At 39.0% G+C, this 24537-nt stretch overlaps 1 protein-coding gene and 1 pseudogene across 1 annotated transcript in view; one reads left to right on the forward strand and one right to left on the reverse strand.

Annotated features, from left to right (window-relative positions):
- The window catches only part of SGCG (sarcoglycan gamma), a 148637-nt gene that overhangs the window by 81691 nt on the left and 42409 nt on the right, over positions 1–24537 (reverse strand). The window contains exon 3 of the mRNA XM_014449703.2: positions 15479–15580. Within this exon, the coding sequence (XP_014305189.1) occupies positions 15479–15580 (102 nt within the window). The remainder of the gene's footprint in view (positions 1–15478; positions 15581–24537) is intronic.
- Positions 13509–13623, forward strand: LOC111824705 (annotated as a pseudogene).

Consider the following 24537-nt stretch of genomic DNA (forward strand, 5'->3'; position numbering starts at 1 on the left):
TTCCTTGTGCATTTGAAAATAACTTGTATTCAGCTGCTGGTAGGAGTGCTATGGAAATATTAGTTATATCAAATAGGTAGATAGTTTGTTCAAATCTCCTATATCTTTATTGATTTTCTGTGGGTTTCTTATATCAGTTATTGGCAGAGGCATGTTGAAATCTATGACTATAAATTTTAATAATTTTTTTTTCTTGAAGTTCTATCAGCTTTTGCTTCAGGTATTTTGAAGCTCAAATATTAGATATATAAATATTTAGCTACATAAATGTTGATGAATTTATTCCTATGTCATTTGAAATGACCCTCAGTATTTCTGAGATATTTATCTCTTGCTCTGAAATCTACTTTGTCTATTATTAACACAGTTGATCCTTAAACAACATGGGTATGAACTATGAGGGTCAATTATGTGTGGATTTTTTCAATAAACACTGTAAACGTGTCTTTTTTTCCTTATAATTTTTTTCTAGCTTACTTTATTGTAAGAATACAGCATATAAAACATCTTATATATATTAATTGACAGTTTATGTTTTCAGTAAGGCTTTTTGGTCAACAGTAGGTAGACGTCTTGTGCATCTCATCCTGAAGCCAGACTGGAAATAGAACTAAATCAGAGAACATCCACCCAGAATTAACAAATTAGACACAGGTGAAGAGACAATTTACAACAATAAAGGGCAGAGGATGCCTGGAGACTTGTAGGAATGGGGACATGGGTTTGAGACGGGCAACCAGCCAGCAGGCCAAGAAGATAAGGAGGAAGCTGCGTTGCACCAAAGCTATGTCCATTGGTGACAGTCATAACATCCAACTGTGAAAAGGAAAAGGTCACAGGGCTGCTGACTGCCAGGGAATCTGGACCCAAGACCACAGCTGCAAAAGGCTGCACCATGAAAGGTGAAAGGTGCCCCAAGCAGCACAGTGCAGTTTCATAGTAGTTTTGGTTTGGTTTTGTCTTTGCTTTTATCCTCTAAACCCAGAACACATGACTTTTCCATTGCAAAACTCACCCGAGGCTTTGGCGCAGACTTGAGGTGTCTGGGGAGGTAAGCAAGGCAGGGAGACATGGCCAGGAGTCCTGCACTGGGACATTCTTAAGCTTCCAAACCTAAGTGGCCATTTCTCCCCAGAAGAGCTAGCCCCTCCCAGTAGCCTCAAGGCAGGTAATAGAGCCTGCCACTCCTACAGTTTGAGCTTTACAGAGGAAACAAAAGCAGAGGCCAAGGTTATGGGCCTGAATAGTCCCAAGGAGCCCTCAGTGACTGGATTGGAAGAGGGGCCAGTATGCCCTACTATTCTGGGAACCAAACTGATAAAAACTCCAGGTTGCCAGCCAATCCCATTGGTCTCCATATAAGATCTCTGACCAACCAAGGCTAGAGTAATATATTGGGCCACTCATGGAGGAATAGCTCTGAGTCAGGAAAAAATACCCATCTTATTCTCTGAAAGCAAAACAACACCAACCCCACCTAAAGCCCTGTCAGAAAGAGAAGCTTGAGTGATTAAGACTGACAGTTGGCAGGCAGACAAAGAGGGCAGATTGGCTCTGCCTGCTTGCACCAAGGCTTGTGGAAACAGAGACAAGCAGAGAGCCTGTGGAAACAGACACAAGCTGAGGACCTGTGGATCGCTTGGAGCTTCAAGCAGGGTGCAAAAAGCCAAAAGACAGGGCCTGACAGTGGCCAGCACCTAAGTACCTAACAGGAAGCCCAGAATTAGCAGACAGAAACAGAAGAATGGGGTCCTAAACCAGCTCTCAGGAGGCATTAAAACTCTGCTGAAACGAATGACACTTTACTTTTTTATTTTTTAAAATGTGTTATTTAAATTTTTAATTTCATCTTATTTTATTATTTTTTTATTTATTTTTTGCACCTTTTTCTTCCTCACTTCTTTTTTTTCCCTCCCATTTTTCTTCTCCTTTTCCCATCTTAGTTTTCTTATTTCCTTCCTTTTTCCTTCCTTTTCAAAAATAGAACTTCTTTATCTGCTTTATTGATGTGTTATTATTCTAGTCTCTGTTGGTTTATTCATAAACCAGTTAATAATGAGGATTTTTTTCAATAGATGGAGTTACACATATGTTGATATATATGCAATTTGATATGTATGCTATTTTGAATTGACAGCAAACTTCAAAACTTCATATGTCAAATTTGCTGAAGGTTTTAACATCATAGATATGTTTACACTTAAAAATGTCAAATTTCGTGCCAAAAAAAAGAGCATTTGTGGGAAGTTTTAATTCATTATTTTATTTTGAAGAAAAGTGCTGCTGAAAGTTATTGTATACTTCGGGAAGCTTATGGTGAATATGCTCCATCTCAAGATACTTGTGAACGCTGGTTTAAACGCTTTAAAAGTAATGATTTCAATGTGAAAGACAAAGAATGTCCAGGTCAACTGAAAGTTTGAAGGCCAACAATTACAAGTATTATTGGATGAAGATGTGTCAAACTCAAAAACAACTTGCTGAAAGGTTAAACGTTGCTCAGCAAACAATTTCTGATTATTTATAAGCAATGGGAAAGATTTTAAAGGAAGGAAAATGGGTGCCACATCAACTGAACGAAAGACAAATGGAAGACCAAAAAGTCATCAGTAAAATGTTGCTTCAACTGCATGAAAGAAGGTCTTTTTTGCATCAAATTGTGACTGGCGATGAAAATGGATTTATTTTGAGAATCCCAAATGCACAAAATCATGGGTTGATCCAGCTCAGCCATCAACATTGACTGCAAGGCCAAATCTCTTCAGAAAGAAGACAATGCTCTGCGTTTGGTGGGATCGGGAAGGTATGGTGTGTTATGAGCTTCTAAAACAGGTGAAACTGTTAATACTGATTGCTGCCAACAACAAATAATCAATTTGAACCACACTTTAATCATAAAATGACCAGAATGGGCCAGAAGACACAGCAAAGTAATTTTGCTTTATGATAATGCACCATCACACACTCCAAAACCAGTTAAAGACACATTAAAAGATCTTTCCTGGGAAGTATTAACCCACCCGCCATATTCACCAGACCGTGCTCCTTCAGATTACCACTTGCACCGATCAATGGCACATGCACTTTCTGAGTAGCACTTCAAAACATACGAAGAAGTGGAAAATTGGGTCTCTGAATGGTTTGCTTTAAAACAAGAAAAGTTCTATTGGAACGGTATCCACAAATTACCTGAAAGATGGGGAAATGTGTAGCTAGCAATGGACATTACTTTGAATAAAGCATTTTTGATGTTTCTCTTGAAATTATTGTGTTTTCTTTGATTACAAAATCCGCATTATTAACTGGTATACCTATATATCTAATTTCCTCTTCCCTGCTCCGACTCCGTTTCCCCTTCTCTTTTCTTTTTCTTCACTACTCAATTTCTTTTCTTTCTTCTCTTTCTCTTTTCTTCTCCTAATTTTTTTACTTGTTTCACTTGCTAAATGTAGGTCTATCTGCTCTCTCCTCCATTCTTCTTTTCAAAAAAAATTTTTTTTAATTTTTTAATTTTTTCTTCCAGTCTTCTCATTTCTTTTCTCCATCCTCTATTCTAAACCGTGGTCTTTCCCATATTCATCCAATTCCTTAACTGTATTTTCTCTATTTAAGCTCTGAATCCACAGATTCTTTCCCCCCTTTTTTTCTGGGTGTTTTTTGTTTGTGCTTTTTGGTTTATTTGTTTGTTTTGTTGTGTTTTCTCCCCATATTATTTCTTTATTTTTTCTCTTTTTTTTCACTGTCATTCTTGCTCTCTTTCCTCTTTCCTAATTCTCTTTTCTCTGGTGGTCACTTTTATTGGGGTTATAGGTGACTTATCTACATTCCTGTTCTGTTCCTTCTGTGTCATGTCTTGTCATGTTGTATTTTGTGCTGTTTATTCAGCATCTCCATAACGGTTGGCACAATGTGGTAGGGAGTGAGCCACATAATCAGACACCCTGAGAGGAGACTCCATTCATGAATGGAACAATAACATTCAAGATCCAACTATATCAGGAGAACCCAAATATCTCAAGTAGGGGGCCTCCCAAAAACACGCAGACCAGGAAACATGAGAGACTGCACCAATGGGTCCCACAAAACATCTACTACATAAGACCAATTCAAAAAATCTGGGTGGCATAGCAGTTTGATCTAATACATAGAAAAATTACAAAGGAACAGCAAAAATGGGGAGACAAAGAAACAACCCCCAAATGAAAGAAAAGGAGGAATCACCAGAATAGGAACCAGATGAAATGGAGGCAAGCAATTTGTCAGACAAAGAGTTCAGAGTAATGGTTATAGGATACTTAAAATGCCTGGATGAGAAATCATGATGTGTAAGAATAAAGTGGAAATGAAGAATGACATAGCTGCAATAAAGAGCACAATGAAAGGTTTCAACAGCAGACTAGAAGATGCTGAGGACCAAATCAGCGAGTTAGAAGACAAGGTCGAAAAAAACACCCAAGCAGAGCAGCAACAGGAAAAAAATTTTAAAAGCAGGAGGAGAGTCTAAGGGAGCTCTAGGACAACAAGAAACAAAACAACATCTGCATCATAGGGGTGCCGGAAGGAGAGAAAGCTGAGCAAGGAATAGAAAAGCTGTCTGAAGAAGGAATGACAGGAAGCTTCCCTGACGTTGGGAAGAAAAATCACACAAATCCAAGAACCACAGAGAGTTTCAAACAAGATGAACACAAAAAGACTGACACCAAGACACATTGTAATTAAATTGGCAAACATCAACGACAAAGTAAGATTCTTTAAGGCTGCCAGAGAGAAACAGGAAGTTACCTACAAGGGATCTCCCATTAGACTATCAACTGATTTCTCAACAGAAACACATACAAAGTGAGGCAAAGCAAGGAATTGAATTCAAGAATACTCTATCCAGTAGCGTTAACATTCAAAATTGAAGGTTGAAATCAGGAGCTTTGCAGAAAAAAAAAAGCTAAGAACATTTATTACCACTATTACCACCAAGCCAACAATGTAAGAAATGCTAAAGGGACTGCTATAAAATGAAGAAATAGAAATGGAAGAAGGAACACAGGCATAAAGAACAAAAGTGGCAACAAAAAAGTACTTATATATAATAACCTTAATGTAAATGGATTAAATGCTCCAATCAAAAGACATAGGGTACCTGAATGGATAAGAAAACATGACCCATATGTATGTTGTATACAAGAGACCCACCTCAGAACAAAGGAATCACACAGACTGAAAGTGAAGGGAAGGAAAAACTTTTTTCAGGCAAATGGAAATGAAAAAAACAAAAACCTAGGATAGCAATACTTATATTTGACAAAATAGAGCTCAAAGTGAAGGCCATAACAAGATATAAAGAAGGCTACTTCATAATATTACAGGGATCAATAAAACAGGAGGCTATAACTCTGGTAAACATATATGCATCCAATACAGGAGCATCTAAATATATAAAAAACTTCTGGAGAATATCAAGGGAGAGATCGACAGCAATACAATCATAGTAGGGGACTTTAATACCCCACTGATATCAATGGATAAATCATCTAGACGAAAAATCAACAAGGAAACAGCAATCTTAAATGACACTCTAGAACAGATGGAACTAATTGCTATTTTCAGAATATTCCACTCCAAAGCTACAGAATATACATTCTTCCCAAATAAATATAAGACATTTTCAAAGATAGACTACATGTTAGGACACAAGCTAAGTCTCTACAAATTCAAGAAGATTGAAATATCAAGCATCTTCTCATACCACAATGGCATGAAATTAGAAATCAGCTACAGTAAAAATCCTAAAAAAACAATCAAGTACATGGAGGCTCAATAGCATGCTATTAAACAATGAGTAGGTTACCAAAGAGATCAAAGAAGAAATAAAAAACATCCTGGAAACAAATTAAAATGAACACACAACAATACAAAACCTATGGGACACAGTGAAAGCAGTCCTGAGAGGGAAGTTCATAGCACTACAGGCCTACATAAAAAAAAAAAAAAAAAAAAAAAAAAAAAACCAAGAAAAACTGGTAATAAGTTATCTAACACTACAACTTAAATAATCTGAAAGAGAAAAACCCAGAACAAGTAGAAGGAAGAAAATAATAAATATCAAGGGGAAGTGAATGACATAGAGACCAAAAAACAAACAAACAACAATACAGAAGAAAAATAAAACCAAGAGCTGGTTCTTTGAAAGGATAAACAAGATTGATAGACCTCTAACCAGGCTCACCAGGAAACAAAAAGAGAGGACCCAAATAAACAAAATCAGAAATAAAAAAGGTGAAGTAACAACTGACCCCACAGAAATACAAAGGATTGTAATAAAATACTATGAACGATTTTATTCCAACAAACAGGACAATCTGGATGAAATGGACATATTCCTAGAAAAATACAACCTTCCAAAACTCTATCAGGAAGAATCAGAAAACCTGAATAGGCCGATAAATATGATGAAATTGAAGCAGTAATAAAAAATAAAAATAAAAAACTTCCAGCAAACAAAAGCCCTGGTCCAGATGGATTCACGGAGAAGTTTTATCCAATATTCAAAGAAGAACTATCACCTCTACTCCTCAAACTATTCCAAAAAATTCAAGAGGAAGGAATACTTCCAAACTCTTTCTATGAGGCCACCATCACCCTAATTCCAAAACCAGAAAAAGACACTACAAAGAAAGAGAACTACAGGCCAATATCTCTGATGAACATAGATGCTAAAATCCTCAACAAAATTTTAGCAAACCAGATCCAGCAATACATTAAAAAGATCGTATATCATGACCAAGTGGGATTTATTCCAGAGATGCAAGGCTGGTACAATATTCACAAATCAATAAATATGATATAGCATATAACAAGATTGCAAGACAAAAATCACATGATCATATCAGTCAATGCAGAAAAAGCACTCGACAAAATCCAACACTCTTTTTTGATAAGAATTCTTCAGTAAAGTGGGAATAGAGGGAACATATCTCAACATAATAAAGGCCATATATGACAAACCTATAGCCAACATCAAACTCAATGGGCAAAAACTAAAACTGTTCACCCTAAGGACAGGAACAAGACAGGGATGCCCTTTTTTACTACTCTTGTTTAATATAGTTCTGGAAGTCCTGGCCATAGTGATCAGACAAGAAGAAGAAATAAAAGCAATCCAAATTGGAAAGGAGGAAGTAAAACTGTCATTATTCACAGATGACATGATATGGTGCATAGAAAAGCCTAAAGACTCCATAAAAAAACTACTAGATTTAATAAATGAATTCAGAAATGTAGCAGGATATAAAATGAAGACCCCAAAATCCATAGATTTTATACACCAACAGTGAACTCTCAGAAAGAGAAACAAAAACAAAAACCAAAAAATCCCATTTACCATTTCAACAAAATAATTAAGATACTTAGGAATAAACGTAACCAAGGAGGTAAAAGACCCATACTCTGAAAACTACAGGACATTGAAAAAAGAGATAGCCCTAGCTGGTTTGGCTCAGTGGATAGAGTGTCAGCCTGCAGACTGAAGGGTCCCGGGTTCAATTCCAGTCACGGGCACATGCCCAGGTTGCAGGCTCGATCTCCAGTAGGGGCCATGCAGGAGGCAGCTGATCAGTGATTCTCTCTCATTATTGATGTTTCCATCTCTTTCTCTCCCTCTCCCTTCCACTCTGAAATCAATAAAAAAAATACTGAACACATTTATCAACATAAATGTGGCCTCAGTGTATTAAAAAAGAAAGAAGAGCCCTAACCGGTCTGGCTCAGTGGATAGAGCGTCAGCCTGCGGACTGAAGGGTCCCAGGTTCAATTCTGGTCAAGGGCATGTACCTTGGTTGTGGGCACATCCCCAGTAGAGGGTGTGCAGGAGGCAGCTGATCGATGTTTCTCTCTCATTGATGTTTCTAACTCTCTATCCCTCTCCTTTTCTCTCTGTAAAAAATCAATAAAATATATTTTTTTTAAAAAAAAAAAAAGAAAGAAAGAAGAGATAGAGGAAGATATAAACAAGTGGAAGAATATACCATGTTCCTGGATTGGTAGAATCAACATCATTAAAATGTCCATACAACCCAAAGCAATCTATAGATTCAATGCAATCCCTATTAAAATACCAACAGACCTAGGACAAACACTCCAAAAATTTATATGGAAACAAAAAAGACCCCAAATAGCTGCAGCAATCTTGAGAAAGAAGAACAAAGTTGGAGGAATCACAATGCCAAATACCAAGTAATACTACAAAACCATTGTACTCAAAACAGCCTGGTACTGGCACAAGGACAGGCATATAGATCAATGGAACAGAACAGAGAACCCAGAAATCAATCCAAACCACTATGCTCAATTAATATTTGGCAAAATAGGCAAGAGTATACATTGGAGCAGAGACAGTCTCTTCAATAAATGGTATTGGGAAAATTGGACAGGTAAATGCAAAAAATGAAACTAGACCACCAACTTACACCATACACAATAATTTACTCAAAATGGATAAAAAACTTAAATGTAAGATGTGAAACCATAAAAGTCCTAGAAGAAACCATAGGCACCATAATCTCAGACATCTCTCATAGCAATATGTTACTGATACTTCTCTAGGACCATGGTCGGCAAACCACGGCTCACGAGCCACATGCAGCTCTTTGGCCCCTTGAGTGTGGCTCTTCCACAAAATACCACATGCGGGCGAGCACGTACAGTGCGATTGAAACTTCGTGGCCCATGCGCAGAAGTCGGTATTTTGTGGAAGAGCCACACTCAGGGGGCCAAAGAGCCGCATGTGGCTCACGAACCATGGTTTGCAGAGCAGCAGTTTGCCGACCACTGTCCTAGGACACTAGAAATCAAGGGGAAAATAAACAAATAGGACTACATGAAAATTAAAAGCTTCTGCACAGCAAAGGAAACCATCATCAAAATAACAAGAGACACCCACCCCACATGGGAGATCATATTTGCCAATGACATATCTGATAAGTGGTTAATCTTCAAAATATATAAGAAGCTCATACAACTTTACAAAAGGAAGATGAACAATCCAATTAAAAAATGGGCAAAGGACCTAAACAGACATTTCTCCGCAGTGGGCATACAGAAGGCCAAGAGACATATGAAAAAATGCTCAAAGTCACTAATCATCCAAGAGATGCAAATCAAAATGACAATGAGATATTACCTCACACCTGTCAGAATGGCTATCATCAATAAATCAACCAACAACTGTTGGCAAGGTTGTGGAGAAAAAGGAACCCTAGTACACTGCTGGTGGGAATGCAGACTGGTGCAGTCACTGTGGAAAACAGTATGGAGTTTCCTCAAGAAATTAAAAATGGAACTACCATTTGACCCAGTAATCCCACTTCTAGGACTATATCTTAAGAAACTTGAAACACTCATCAGGAAGAATTTATGCACCCCTATATTCACACAATCTCACTCATATGTGGAATCTAATGAATCAAATAAACTGATGATCAAAAATAGACCCAGAGTCATAGAAAGCATGAACAGACTGTTGAACCTCAGAGGAAAGGTAGGGAAGGGTGAGTGGAAAGAGATCAATCAATGAACTTGTATGCATATATGCATAACCTGTGGATACAGACAATGGGGTGGTGAGGGCCTGGGGGAGGAGGTAGGACAGGAGAGGGCTGGAAGAGGCTAATCAGAGGAAAAGGAGAATTTGTGTAATACTTTCAACAATAAAGATTAAAAGGAAAAAAAAGAAAAAGGCACAGAAAAATGGAAAAAATATCCTATGTTCATGGATTGGAAGAATCAACATAGTTAAAATAACAATAATACCCAAAGCAATATACAGATTTAATGCAACCCCCCATGAAATGCCAATGTCATTTTTTTTTAAAGAAATAGAGCAAGCAATCATCAGATTTGTATGGGACCATAAAATAGCCAAATAGCCAAAGCAATTTTAAGAAAAAATAACAAAGTTGGAGGTAACATGCTCCCTGATTTCAAATTATGCTGCAGAGCTACAATAATCAAAACAGCATGGTGTTGACAGATAAACAGACACACATATCAGTAGAACAGAATGGAGAGCTCAGCTATAAAACCACATGTATAAGGACAGATAATTTTCAGCAATGGAGCAAGAAACACACAATGAAGTAAAAATAGTCTCTAATAAGGGGTTCTGGGAAAATTGGAAACCCACATGCAAACCAATGAAATTGGATTATAGTTTGTCCCCCTGTTCAAAAATTAATTCAAAATGAATCAAAGTACTAAATTTAAGATCCAAAACAACAAGTAACATAGAAGCAAAATAGGTACCAAACTTATGGACCTTAGTCATAGAAAACATTTTATGAACTTTACCCCAAAGGCAAAAGAAGTAAAGGCAAAACTAAATAAATGGGACTATATCAAATTAAAAAGCTTCTGCACAGCAAAAGAAACTGACAGCAAAACAGGGGCAGCCAACCAGACAGGAAATGATATTTGCAAACAGTAGCTCTGACAAAGGTTTAATTTCCAAAATATTAATTTTATGAGTATTCCATAGGAGCTCATAAAATTCACCAAACAAACAAACAACCCAATCAAAAAGTGGACAGAGAAGCCTGGCCGGCATGGCTCAGTGGTTGAGCATTGAACTATGAACCAGATGGTTACGGTTCGATTCCCTGTCAGGGTACATGCCCCAGTTGGAGGCTTGATCCCCAGTATGGAGCATGCAAGAGGCAGCCAATCAATGATTCTCTCTCATCATTGATATTTCTATCTCTCTCTTCCTCTCTGAAATCAATAAAATTACATTTTATTGATATATTTTTATACTGGACCTGAAAATACACCTCTCCGAAGAAGACATACAAACAGCCAATAGATATGGTCATCCTCACTAGCAATTAGGGAAATGCAAATCAAAACTACAATGAGATACCACCTCACACCTGTTAGAGTGGCCATTATCAACAAGACAAGCAATAACCAGTGTTGGAGAGGTTGTGGAAAACAGGGACCCTCATTCACTGCTGGTGAGAATGTAGACTGGTACAGCCACTATGGAAAACAGTCTGGTGATTCCTCAAAAAGTAGAGAATAGAGCTACCATACAATTCAGTAAAACCTCTCCTTGGTATATACCCAAAAAACTCAAAATCACGCATTCTCAAAGATATATTCACCACTATGTTCATTGCATCATTATTCACAGTGGCCAAGACAATCAAAGTGGCCTGAGATAAAGGACTGGATAAAGAAGACGTGGTACTTATACACAGTGGAATACTACTCAGCCAAAGAAAGAATGAAATAGCACCATTTGCAACAACATGGATGGACCCTGAGAATATTATGCTAAGTGAAATAAGTCAGTCAGAAAAAGCTAAGAACCGTATGATTTCACTAATTTGTGGGATATAAAAGTGAAACTTGTGAACACAAACAGCAGAGTTGAGGTTGCCATAGGGAAGGTGGTGAGGGGAAAAGAGAGTCCTAATATATTGTGACAGGAGAAGATTTGACTTTAGGTGGTGGGCACATAGTGCATTGGAAACCCACACCTGAAATATATATCTTCATGTTGACCAATGTCACTCTAATAAATTTAATTAAAAAAATAATGAAAAGTATTATTTTTGTTTACCCACATATTTAACATTTCTGATATTTTTTATTCCCTTGTGAAGATTGATATTTCCATCTAATATCATATTCCCTTTGCATAAAGTACTTCCCTTAATACTTCCTGTAGTGTAAGTCTGCTAAAATAACATTGTTCAGCTTTAGAAAGTCTGAAAAGATTTTATTTTGGCTTTGTTTTTTAAAGATATTTTTGCTAGGTTGGGTTGGCTTTGTTTTAGTACTTTAAAGTAGGTGCTTCACTGTCTTCTGGTTTGAATTATTCCTGACTAGAAGTCTGTTATTTCCCTTTCCTCTTCTTTTCTTTTCCTTTAATTTCTTTTCTTTTTAATATGCAATTGTCCTATTCCTCTGGCTGCTTTGAAGATTTATCTTTATCTTCAATTTTAAGCAATTTATTTATGATGTGTCTTGATGTAGTTTTCTTCGTTTCCTTTGTTTGTGTTTCATTAAGCATGTTTGATCTATGGTTTAAAGTTTTCATCACACTTGGAGAAAAAGAATCATACTCCACCCCAGTATTTGTCCTTTCTTCCCTCTACCCTCCTTCAAGGATTCCAATTACAAATATATAAGACCCGTTCACATTGTCCCTCAGTTCACTGATACTCTGTTAATTTTATTCAGTCTTGTTTCTCTGTGTCTCATTTTGGTTATTGTATCTATTGGATGTTAAGATTTCAACATATTGACGTTTTACAGCAAAAATCATTATTTTATAGATTTTTCAAGGTTTTTAGTTGGTTAATGAGAGAAGGTAAATCTGTTCTCTGTTATTTCTGCCCATATGACCTGTTCTGATTTTATAATTTGTTCTTTTAATGAAAGCTACTCAAAAACAGATCTACTTCCTTGAGATTCTTGATTCTGCTTTCACAATCATTTTCAGATTGATTATTTTTACTTAGTTGAAAACTATTCTTTTTTATAGTGTTTTATTTGATAAGTTTACCTTATGTGGTTTGAAGATTTAGTCTCAAGCTCCCTATGTGGATTATTTTAAGTTCTGCACTTACCCTGCCTGTCAAAAGGCTTTAGCATTGTTTCTATTCAAACTCCGGGGTCTCTGTTTTATAATAGTGGCTCAGGGCTCATGTCCTCAGTGATATTCAGGTCCTGATTTGGCATCTCTGTGATTTCCTCCCCACAGATATGCAGCTTTATTCAAGCTTGGGCAGTAGTTGCAAATATTTTCTGCCTTTCGTTGCTGTCTCATGCAATGGATTTAATTGAGGTCTCTGTCATGTTGATGCTACTTTTGTGGGCTTTGCCTGTAAGCTATCCTTACCCCCTTTCAGGGTTGTGAACTTCAAAGACAATCATTTTACCTCTGTGTGCTTGTTTCATTTAATGTATGACCATATTACATATTTTTAAATACAACCTTTTGTTTTATCAGATATAATTGCTATGTGTTTGGGTTAACAGGCAGGGTGGATGGGTTTAAATTATAATCCCCAAGCTCAGTCTTGACAAGATCTCATGTAATAATTTTGAGGGGCCCCCTTTTCATACTGCTAGAGGCTATAGTACCATGTTTAATTATATTTATAAAAAAAAAGTTTTCTCAGCCCAGCAATACAGACAAATGAATTTTGCAAATTCATAAGGCAATTTCTGTAAGTTTATGAAAAATTACTTCCTAGACTCATCTTTGAAAAGGAAACTTAACTAATATATCAATGAACATGAAAATCACAAGACATCATTTTATTCAGTTAATCCTATTATTGAAAGTCATATTAGATACAAAATACTTTATCCATAATATTCTAAATGTTTGTGTAGTTTTGTGTAATGATTGACATATCACTTTAATATGTGATTATCTAAAACAATTTACATAATTTTACTCCTTGGTTTTTTAAAAGTATACTGTAGATGAAAGAGTCTAATAAGATATAACTAAAATTTCAGTGCCTTAAGAGGCTAACACAGAAGGGTAAACTAAGTCTCCATAAAACCCAGAGAAGAGATGGTAAAACTCCTCTTTGGATCCTGTCTGGAGTCACAGCTGGGAAAAAAAAGATATAACTAAAAGTATTATTAATTCCAGAATATTAAATTTGCTATGATCTAATCACCTGCTTTTAGTCACCAGGTTATTCTACTAGCTTTAGCTTTTAAAAATATGGTAGGGGATCAGCCAACATAACTCTGAAGGAAAAGAAGCCTAAATTCTAATATGTAAATTCTTTTATTCTCTATTTTTTAATATGTAAATTTTTGTTCACATCTGATTTTCCTTTTTATAAAAGATTGCATTAATTCCCCATGTTTCTATATAACAGGGCTGTTTTACACTGAAATACCATTATGATTGATGTAAGTGTACTATCTGAATAAGCTCTCAGAATCAGGTTCATATTATAGGTCATTTGCCTGCTCCTACTGTCAACTGAGATATTTCTAGTAGTGCCTAATAACTACTTATGTGTCCTGTACTCTCTAGGATCTCTCCTTTGCAGTCAGTATTTCTGTGTAAGTTTTACACCATATCATTTTGCAGTGGTAGTAGAGTTTGGTGATTGTTCTGATGTGTAGTTTAGGAGTGCTTTATCTCTTTTACAAGACCAAGTGTTTCTCAGTTGTTGGCTTTTTGTTTTCTTTCTAATTGCTCTGGAATAGTTGGTACAGACCCTGCATGTAGGAGATACTGACATATTTTTTCATATCTAGAAAGATGGGAGAAAAATGACTTACAATTTATATGCTATAGTTGGACAAAGTTTTAATATTTTATTTAGCTAATATCACCTAATCAGTAATCTAGCAAAATGTTTAACTCTACTACGAAGTCCATAGTATCACATAAGGTAAAGTAGAACATAGTACAAAAATTGACTATATTTTGTGCTTGGCTCTACTTGCTATAAAATTCATAGAAGTAAATGAAGATAATACTGAGGCAGATTTACTTTTAAAGTCACACAATTATTTAATAGTGATATTTAATCTCTTAATGAAGAATCCTACAGGATCACAATCAGTATAATTAGTATAATTAGTATAGAACATACCACTATGACACTAATTTCTTTCTATTCTTCTCAGATAAATCTTAAATGCCTTGAAAGAAGTGTATTTAAATTAGTTGCACTAATAGAAAGAAATTTAGATTGTTTTTGATAAAGGTTTTCATTACCAAACTTTACTTTATTATGGTTTAAATGACTGAGACCACCAAATTCAGATTTGAAGTGCATGAAAATGGAGTCTTTTTAGAATGTAATCCTATATAATAACAGCCTAATATGCTAAGTGTTCAGTTGTTCGTTCAACCAATCAAAGTGTAATATGCTAATGAAATGCTAAGGCTGCTCAACTGCTCACTATGATGTGCACTGACCACCAGGGGGCAGACGCTCTGACTGGTAGGTTAGGTTGCTGCTGGGGTCTGGCCAATCAGGACTGACTGAGTTGGGCTGGACATGCCCTGGAGCCCTCCCATGGTCCCTCCCTGGCTGGCCAACCTCCCGCATCCCTCCCCAGCCCCGATTTTGAACCAGTGGGGTCCCTGGGCCTGGCCTGTGCCCTCTTGTAATCCAGGACCCCTCGGGGGATGTCGGAGAGCTGGTTTTGGCCAGATCCCACAGGCCAGGCCGAGAGATCCCACTGGTGCATGAATTCATGCTTGGGGCCTCTAGTATTAGAAATAAGTTCCACAGCCTTAGAGCAAATCCATTATAAAGAGTTTATCGTGAATGTATGTACATGTATACATTTTATTTTATTTTTAATTTATTGTTTAAAGTATTACAGATAGTAGTACATATGTCTCCTTTTTATTTCTCCTCAGAAATTTCTGTGCTTAACCATTATTTGTTTTTCATAAAACACAAATGATTTAAATGTTTCATCATTGTCTTACCACTCTGGAGTGTATTTCTTTGGCATACAAAGGAAATAAAAATTCTGATTCCCCTTCCAGGCGAAGCCCATCTTTTGTAACACGCAAGTGACCCATTCCTGTCTGTTAAAAAGATGAAACAATAGAGATTTTGTTATGGTTTTCTTTTTCCTTTCTTTTAGTATCAGCTTAAATTACATATGCATTTTCATGAATTTCCTATCAGCACTTTTCTGTATTTCTCTCAAATACTTTATTTAAAACTTTAGTTATTTTTATTCAATATACAGTATTTTATTGTCTTGTATAAATACAACGGCCCACTTAGGAACTACATATAAGATTTTAAGAATCTCTTTACCATAAATACCCAAAAGCTCACCATCATGTAAGAAAAATAATTATATCACTACTATTTTAAAATGTTTTAAATTTGATGCAATAAAATGGACTCTTTTGAGGTGTACAGTTCTAGGAGTTTTAACACATGTAACCGCAACACAATCAGGATATAGAACAATTCTATCACCAGCACACCCCAAAACAAATACTTTTTGAATGAAGGTTTCAAGTGTATCATTAAGTTCACAAAATAGCCAATATTTATTGGGCATTTCTTAACTAAAAAAGCAATAAAGGAGGATGTGGAGATCTATTCAAGCTGTCTGCTCTTCAGGAGTTTTCAGTGTTAAAGGACTATCAGAAAGAATAGAAAACTTAATTCTGGAGATAACATACCACCATCATGCTACTAAATCTTGTGGACATTTGAAAACTTCATTTCCTTTGCATTCTCAACAGCATTCAATACTGTATCTATTTCTCCTTGAAATACTATCCTCATTTGATGTCCACCATCCCGTGCTCTCCTAGCTTTTCTCCTACTTCAGGAAACACTTTCCCCCTTATTACACATTCATCCCTCTCTACCCAGCCTTGACAGCTGACTTTCTCAGGCTCAATCCTAGGCCCTTTCCCGGTGTTCTCTCTGGCCACACCCTTGGCTTCCACTAGCATCTCTCTTCTGAGCTCCATACCCAAATATATGGTTGCCAATCTGTCCTCTCCTTTAGAATGTCTCAGAAGCACCTAAATTAAACTCATTGAATCTTTATTTTCCCTCTCTTCCCCCAAAATAGACATGGATTTAAAGGGGGGGGGCAGCAGAAAAGCCAAGAGAATGAAATAAAGACATTTTATACAGTAACAAGTGATTGATTTCTAGGACAGAGATATGTTACTCTGAACTGATGCCATAGACTTCTCTGGTTGACAAGCCCCATTCACAAGAACCAAAGTCAATGTGTGATTACATAATCTGGACGGTTCGCTATCTGAGGACCATCTTTATGGTACTCTTCCCAAAGTTAGGTTTGGGAGCAGTGGTTTTCCCACTGTGCTTGATGGAAGCACCTCATGCTGCGGGGCTTGGGCCAACCCCCACCACAGGCAGGGGAGCCCTCTGGAGTCTCTCTTACAGGTGTGATTCAGTGTGCAGTTAGTTTGAAGAAAGGGCTCAAAGTCTCAAAAGTTGATAACAGTCTCTCACAGGATCCAACCATGCATTTGCAAAGCATGGTTTACAAAATTAAATCAACATTAGAAATATTATGAGATCCATCATGTGTGGATAAGTAGTATAAGCCCTGACAATTGTTACTTTTATCTTTTCTTGTACAGTAAAACCTCGATATAATGGACTAATTCAGTTGAGGGGGTGTCTATTAAAGTTGAAAGTCCATTATATAGTAAACCAAGTTTTCTGAATGGGTATGTTAAAAAATTGACAAATTAGTTTACCTGTTTTTACATATGTAAATATATTTGTGTAATTATAATTATGTATAAAAAGTTTAATTTCACAGAAAAGTTTTCTAAATGTATTACTGTAACTTTAAATTTATACTGAATAGGTCTAGTAAAAGCATGCATTCAAGTCACCACAATTAAATGCACATAGCTTGCGCATGGCTTGGTGCATGTGGGAACACCTGCTAGCAGGTGTTCAAACAGCTGTAGAGAGTCACACCACATGACTACAGAACCAATTTTGGGGCATGATGTGATGTGATCATGTGCTAATCATTCGCCTGACACTATTTACAAACAGTAACTCTTGGATTTAAGTATGCAGACTATAGTAGTTGTAGATATGTAATATTTATGTTGGAAAAATTATTATAGTGTTTTTTCCAATATATGGCCTATTCACTAAAATTTGTTCAAAATAACAGTGAATTAATAATGACAAATAATCTGTTAATTTGATTATAAGCAAATCTTGGGTTAAAAGCATTTTAAAATTAACAGGGTGTTAATTTTCACATATGACATAGGGACTGGAAATTCTGTTAAATTGAGGTCAGCAAAATCAAGGGCTTACTGTAATGCATGGGCCTGACTTAAGCTTTGATTACCCAGGCATCCACTTCAAAGACAGCTATTTCCAATAAACACTACAAGCCACATGGAGCCAGGCTGCCTTCCCCACGGCATCTCTTGTTTTAGAGATCTTGGTTAATTGCAATAAGTGACCACTTGGGCTACTTGTTTTTGTGGGTTTTTTCCCTCTTCCTGTGCTTTAAATTCCTGCTCCTATATTTTAAATTAACCAATAAAGAGTGGTCCAGGTGAAACCCTAGGCCCCCAGCCTCCATCCCAATAAAAGCAGAATCTCAAGATCCTGTGAGCTCTCGACCTTGCTTCGTGGTCCCAGATGTTCTGTTGGATTTCCAGGTCTAGTTAAGTAACAAAACCTGTATCATTTCAAAGTTTTCTGATAGTTATTACTGAAGGGCATCTTGCAATCCTAAGAACTACAAGGGCTGGTCCAGCTACAACATTGGTAATCGATGATAGGCTGAGCCATACAAACCAGGATAATAATCCACTTTTTAGCAAACAATTCCATCAGGAATTTTATATCCTAGAGCAGTGGTTCTCAACCTTCCTAATGCCGCGACCCTTTAATACAGTTCCTCATGTTGTAGTGACCCCCAATTTCATTGTTACAAATTGAACATAATTAAAACATAGTGATTAACCACAAAAACAATATGTAATTATATATGTGTTTTCCGATGGTCTTAGGTGACCCCTGTGAAAGGGTCGTTCGACCCCCAAAGGGGTCGTGACCCACAGGTTGAGAACCACTGTCCTAGAGGTAACCAAAGTGAAGTTTTTAAATGAAAGGTTATCATGGTGGTACGTGGGCAGAATAAATAGTCATCTCAGACAGTGGATAAAGAAAAATTGAATTAATTTAAAGAAAGGGACATTAAGCACTGAACCAAGGGGACATTGGGTTGATGATGGCTGCCCCCAGGAGCTGGAGTTTCATCCTTATGCAGTCACTGGTGGGAAGCTCTTATTGTCTGTCATCAGTGGGTTTGGGGGCTGAATGGGTGGGCTTGGAATGCGGATGGAATGCAGGTGTGCAATCAGGTGTCTAGGACAGTATCAATTTCTTATATGGTCTGATTCCAAGTGTCCACCAAGTTATTTTTTCTGGTCTTGTTCTCCTAAGGCAGGAAGCTTACAAATGGCCATTAAAGATCTTATTGTCCTATAGTCCTAACATTTCCCTCCTCTATTTGTTAGTAATTATTTTTATGGAATCAGGCGAAAGGTCTCTATCTTCTACCAGTCATCCTAAGAAACAAGGCCTCCTGGTGCTGTTGGCAGGGTTATATGAATAAACAGTTACCCCACATATCAGAAACCAACCAGCCGGCAACTTAGTATGTCCATTACTATAAGGGAGGGTGACATTGTCAGAATAGTTTATATTGTAGATACTGAAAGACAATAACTAGAACACCTGGTAAAGATGCTGCATATAATTCTTAATTTTTAACATCATGATCTACATATGCATCTATTCCTAGAGCAGCCTGAAAGGGTCACCCATATGTTACTTCATAGGGACTAAACCCAACCCCATTCAGGGAGCTACTCTAATCCTGAGCAGGGTGATTGGCAACACCTGATTACAATGTAGATGAGTCTCCTAACATAGATTGCCTATACAGTGGGGCCTTGACTTACGAGTTTAATTCGTTCCGAGACCGAGCTCGTTAAGGAGCTCGTTAACTCAAATTACTCTGTCAACTCAATGCAAAAAATCAGCCAAGAGACAGCTGGTATCTCAAAAAACTCATTAGTCGGGACACTCGTAAGTCAAGGCCCCACTGTATTTTTCTTTAGGGAATAGTTCATTTTCTATTTTCCCTTAAGATTGGGGGTGGTATGCTGAGTGGAATTTGTATATGATAGCTAAGGCTGAGGAAACCTGTTGAGTAACTTGGGAGGTAAAAGCTGGTCCTGAGGCAGCCCTGGCATCACTTGTCTGGTTTTGCTACTTTTCTGGGTCTGGAGCTGAAATACACCGGAGGCCTAGATGTTATCTTTAGGGAGGAAAAGGTCAGAGAGTCTAAACTGCATGACCAGTGATATGCAAGGGGAGAAAAGGTTACCCTGGGGGTGAGGTTCTTGTTTTCCCAATTTTGTCCCTTGCTAGGCATCTGGAGTTTTCTTCTCTAGTGAGTTTCTATACCTGGCCCATTGTCCTTGCTCTGGGGGTCTAACATTAAGATTATAAATTCTAATCTGATGATATACTGCTTAATTTCTGGATTCAAGAGAATAAATGCTGCCTGGCCGGTGTGGCTTAGCAGTTGAGCATGGACCCATGAACCAGGAGGTAACAAACAGTTCAATCCCTGGTCAGGGCACATGCCCGGGTTGAGGGCTCCATCTCCAGTAGGGGGCGTGCATGAGGCAGCCCATCAATAATTCTCTTTCATCATTGATGGTTCTCTCTCTCCCTCTCCCATCTCCTCTCTGAAATCAATAAAAAAAAATTTTTTTTTAAAGTGAATAAATGGAAAAATTGTACTTCGGAACATGGCGGCTGGCAGGACTGGAGAGAGGGACAGTGTGAGTAAGTGAGGGAGTGAGAGGGCGAGTGTGTGTGTGTGTGTGTGTGTGTGTCTGTGTGTGTGTGTGTGACAGTACTCTCATGCAGAAGCCTTGGTCGGGGAGAGGGAGGGTGCGAGCTCCCCTGGCCAAAGAGCCCCTGCTGCCACCACAGGCACTCCCCGCTGGCTCTGGCTTGGAAAGCGAGCCATCTGAAAGGAAGCAGCAGTGGGTAGGTGCCCAACCTTGCCACCACCCAGACTAGCCACAGTTGGGCCTGAACCCATGTGAGAGTGCCCCAAGGACACAACCCCAGGTCCACGCACCTAAGTACACAGCAGCAGCAGCAGCAGCAGAGAGAGCCCGAGCCTGCCTGCCACAGACAACACCTGGCCGTGAACCTAAGGGAACAGCAGCAGGACCCTATGCATCTGCAGCTGACAGCCACGGGACCCCTCACTATGGGCACAGAGCCTCTGCTACTGCTACAGCCACTCCCTGGTCACAGCTCCAGCTTGGAGAGTGTGCCACCTTGAAAGGTCTACAAGGTCCTCTTTGGGAGGAGGCTGCGAGGAGCAGCAGTGGCTATGCGCCAAGCCTCACCACCATCTGGACAGACCCCGCCCTGGTCCCCGTGTGCCCACAGAGGTCACAACCCAGACTCGAATGCCTGTAACAGACACCCGTGAGGCCTCTGCATGCCTGGCACACACCCAGCCTGAACCCATGCGCCCAATGGAACCCAGCCTGGACACTGTACCACCACCAGGCGACCACTATTGACCCTGCAGGGCTCTTGCCCCTGACATGTACTCAACCACTGCCACCACTGCCCTAGATTCCTCCCTCCAAGAAGGACAGGAAGTGGATGTAGCCTCGCCTGAGCTGGAACTATTAAACTGAGGACCGGAGGAGACTGAAGAGGCTGCAGATATGTAGGTGAGACGGGAGGGCCTGGGACTGAGAGAGGAAGACTCAAAGGCACTGTCTGTGGAGACTGCAGAGTGGGTGCAGCAGTGGGAGCCTGGGGCTGAAGTCCCTGGATAGAGTAGCACTAGCCCTCTGCCATCCTGTAGCCTGGGAAGCTCTTCTGACCAGTGAGGAGGACCACACAGTGGAGCTCAGGGCCAGCCTACATTGGAGGGGTCTGAAGGACACACTTAACATTAAACCTGGAGGGCCCTCTAATACTTGAAGGAACTTGTGCAGGTGAGCAAAAAGGGCACTGGACAGTAGGTTCAGGAAGGAGATCAGCGCTGCCCACATGGAACACAGGGGAAATCCCCTCTTTCCCACTGGCAAAACAGCTGCTTCTGACCTGACCTGCAGTGACCTGAGACAAGGGGGAACACCCCAGGGCAAAAAATCTGTGCCCCTGCAGGTAACAGAGAGGAGGTACCAGCAAGCCAGAGCTGAGGCATTAGGAGAGGAAGGGCCTGCCCCCTCCCCCCACAAGCCACTGGCACCACACCCAACAGAAGTCTGATCAAACCATCCTGGCCAGGACCAGGATATCCCCACAGAGCCCAGCATCATGGGGAAAGGGAATACAGCTTACAAAAGGGACAATCAAGGTGTGAGACACAAGGCAGACCCAGCCTCTGGGCTAAGGAGTCCCCAACCACTGGACTACTAAGGGCTTCAAGTTGCCCTGGGTCAGAAAGGGACAGTAACTCATATTGACCTGCACCAGAGAAGCTCCCAGGGGGCCCAGGATAGACACACCAAGGGACCATATTCAACATCAGAGCAAAATCCAAGGAGCTCCACAAATAGCAGACTCAAAGGTTTTTCAGTGGGTGTGTGTGTGAGGTTTTGTTTTTTGATCTGGGTGTGTGTGAATGGATGTTATTGGTTTTGTTTTTTGTTGTTTATTTGTTGGTTTTTCCCCCTTTTTTTCTTTCTTTTCTCTCTCTCTCTTTTTTTGCATATCTCTAATTTCTCCCATCCCTTTGATTCTATTCTACTTTTGCCTATTCTTATTGTGATTAATTTTCCTTATTTTATTTTGATTTTCTCTTTTTTCTCGTTATTTCAATCTTACATTTTCTATCTATATCCTATATTCATTATCATTATATTTTAAATTCATTATTATTATTTCACTTATTTTCTGTTTCCTTTTCTTTTTTCTCCTATACCAGTTCTTTTAGCATCCTCCTTGTTCCCATATAGCCATTTTTCCATCTTATTCTTGTTTATATCCCCCTCTAAATCTTGGATTGTGTGTCTTTTAGTATTCTTTTTATTTCTTCTCTTTGCTTTGCTTTCTCTTTTTTTTTCCTTCTCAGTATTTCCTGTTGTTGCATTGAATAGCTTGATTTTCATATTTTTTGTTTGGTCCTGTTGTGTCTTGTTCTGACCTGATAGAAACAGTCCCAATTACAACAGGCGAGCCCAAATAATGCACAGAATGGGCATTCCTAGAACATTCAGCTCAGGTGAACAAAGAAACTGCACCACTGGACTCCTCAAGACACTTTCTTCATAAGGCCATCCCACAAAGATTGGAGGGCAGGGCATAACAATTCTATCAAACACATAGGAGAAAATACAGAGAGACAGCTAAAATGGGGATACCAAGAAACATCCCCCAAATGAAGGAAAAGAAGGAAACTCCAGAAAAAGAAATAATGAAATGGAGGTAAGCAACCTATCAGACTTAGACTTCAAAGCAATGGTTATAAAGGTGCTTAAGGAACTTATTGCAAATTACAAGAGTATGAAAGAGGACATAGAGGCCATGAACAAAATCCAGACAGAGATGAAGAATGATATATCTAACATCAAGAACACACTGGAAGGCATTAAAAGTAGATTGGATGAAGCAGATGATAGAATCAGCGATTTGGAAGACAACATAGAAATAAATACCCAATTTTAGCAGCAAATTGGAAAAAGAATTTAAAAGCAGGAAGATAGCTTAAGGGAGCTCTGGGACAACATGAAAAGTAACAATATCCATTTGATTGAAAAACCAGAAGAGGAAGAGGATGAGCAAGGAACAGAGAACCTATTTAAAGAAATAAAGATAGAAAGCTTCCCCAACCTGGTGAAGAAAAATGTCACACAAGTTCAGGAGGCACAGAGAGTTCCAATCAAGAGAAACCCAAAGAGACCCAAACCTAGACACATCATAATCAAAATGGCAAATGTTAAAGACAAACAAAGAATCTTAAAGGCAGCAAGAGAAAGAAACATACCTACAAAGGAGTTCCCATTAAAATGTCAACTGACTTCTCAATAGAAACACTTCAGGCCAGAAGGGAGTGGCATGAAGTACTCAAAGTAATGAAAAGAAAGGCTAAAATCCAAGAATACTGTATTCAGTAAGGCTATCATTTAAAATAAAAGGTTAAATAAAGAGCTTTCCAGAGGAAAAAAAAGCTAAAAGAGTACATTAACACCAAACGAGCAATATGAGAAATGTTAAAGGGACTGCTTTAAAAAGAAGAGGAAGAGAGAGAGGATCATAGCCATAAACAAAAGATACACAGAAACTGAAAGTGAAGGGATGGAAAAATATCTACACTAATAAAAGATAAATATTCAAATTAACCATCACTCCACCACTCCGCTACACCCACAAGCCATGCCCACCAGCCAATCAGGAGCGAGTATGCAAATTAACCCAACTAAGATGGCGGCGGCCACGGAGCTGGAGCTAACAGGAGGATTGGGTTGCCCCTGGCGATGGAGGAAGCCAAGCTTCCTGCCTGCCCTGGCCGGCCCTGGGCTCCACTCAAGGCTACAAAGTTTCAATTATAGAAGATAAATAAATCCCAGATACCTGCTTCCAGACCAAAAGGAGAGGCTGGCAGCTTGGGTTACTGGGGGGTGTGGCCATCCTGAAAACGGCCATCAGCCCCTCACCCAGGCTGGCCAGGCACCCCAGTGGGGCCCCGCCCCACCCTGAAGGGGCTGTGGCCAGCCTGAAACAGCCTTCAGCCCCTCACCCAGGCTGGCCACACCCCCATGGGGTGAGGGTCCCCGCTGGGGGGCTTGGCCAGCCTGCAAAAAGCCATCAGCCCCTCACCCAGGCTGGCCAGGCACCCCAGTGGGGACCCCCCACCCTGAAGGGGGTGGTGGCCAGACTGAAAATGGCCCTCAGCTCCTCACTTAGGCTGGCCAGGCACCCAGTGGGACACTACTCTGATCTGGGA

Source organism: Myotis lucifugus, unplaced genomic scaffold, assembly GCF_000147115.1.
Source record: "Myotis lucifugus unplaced genomic scaffold, Myoluc2.0 scaffold_7, whole genome shotgun sequence".
NCBI classification, from domain to species: Eukaryota; Metazoa; Chordata; class Mammalia; order Chiroptera; family Vespertilionidae; genus Myotis; species Myotis lucifugus.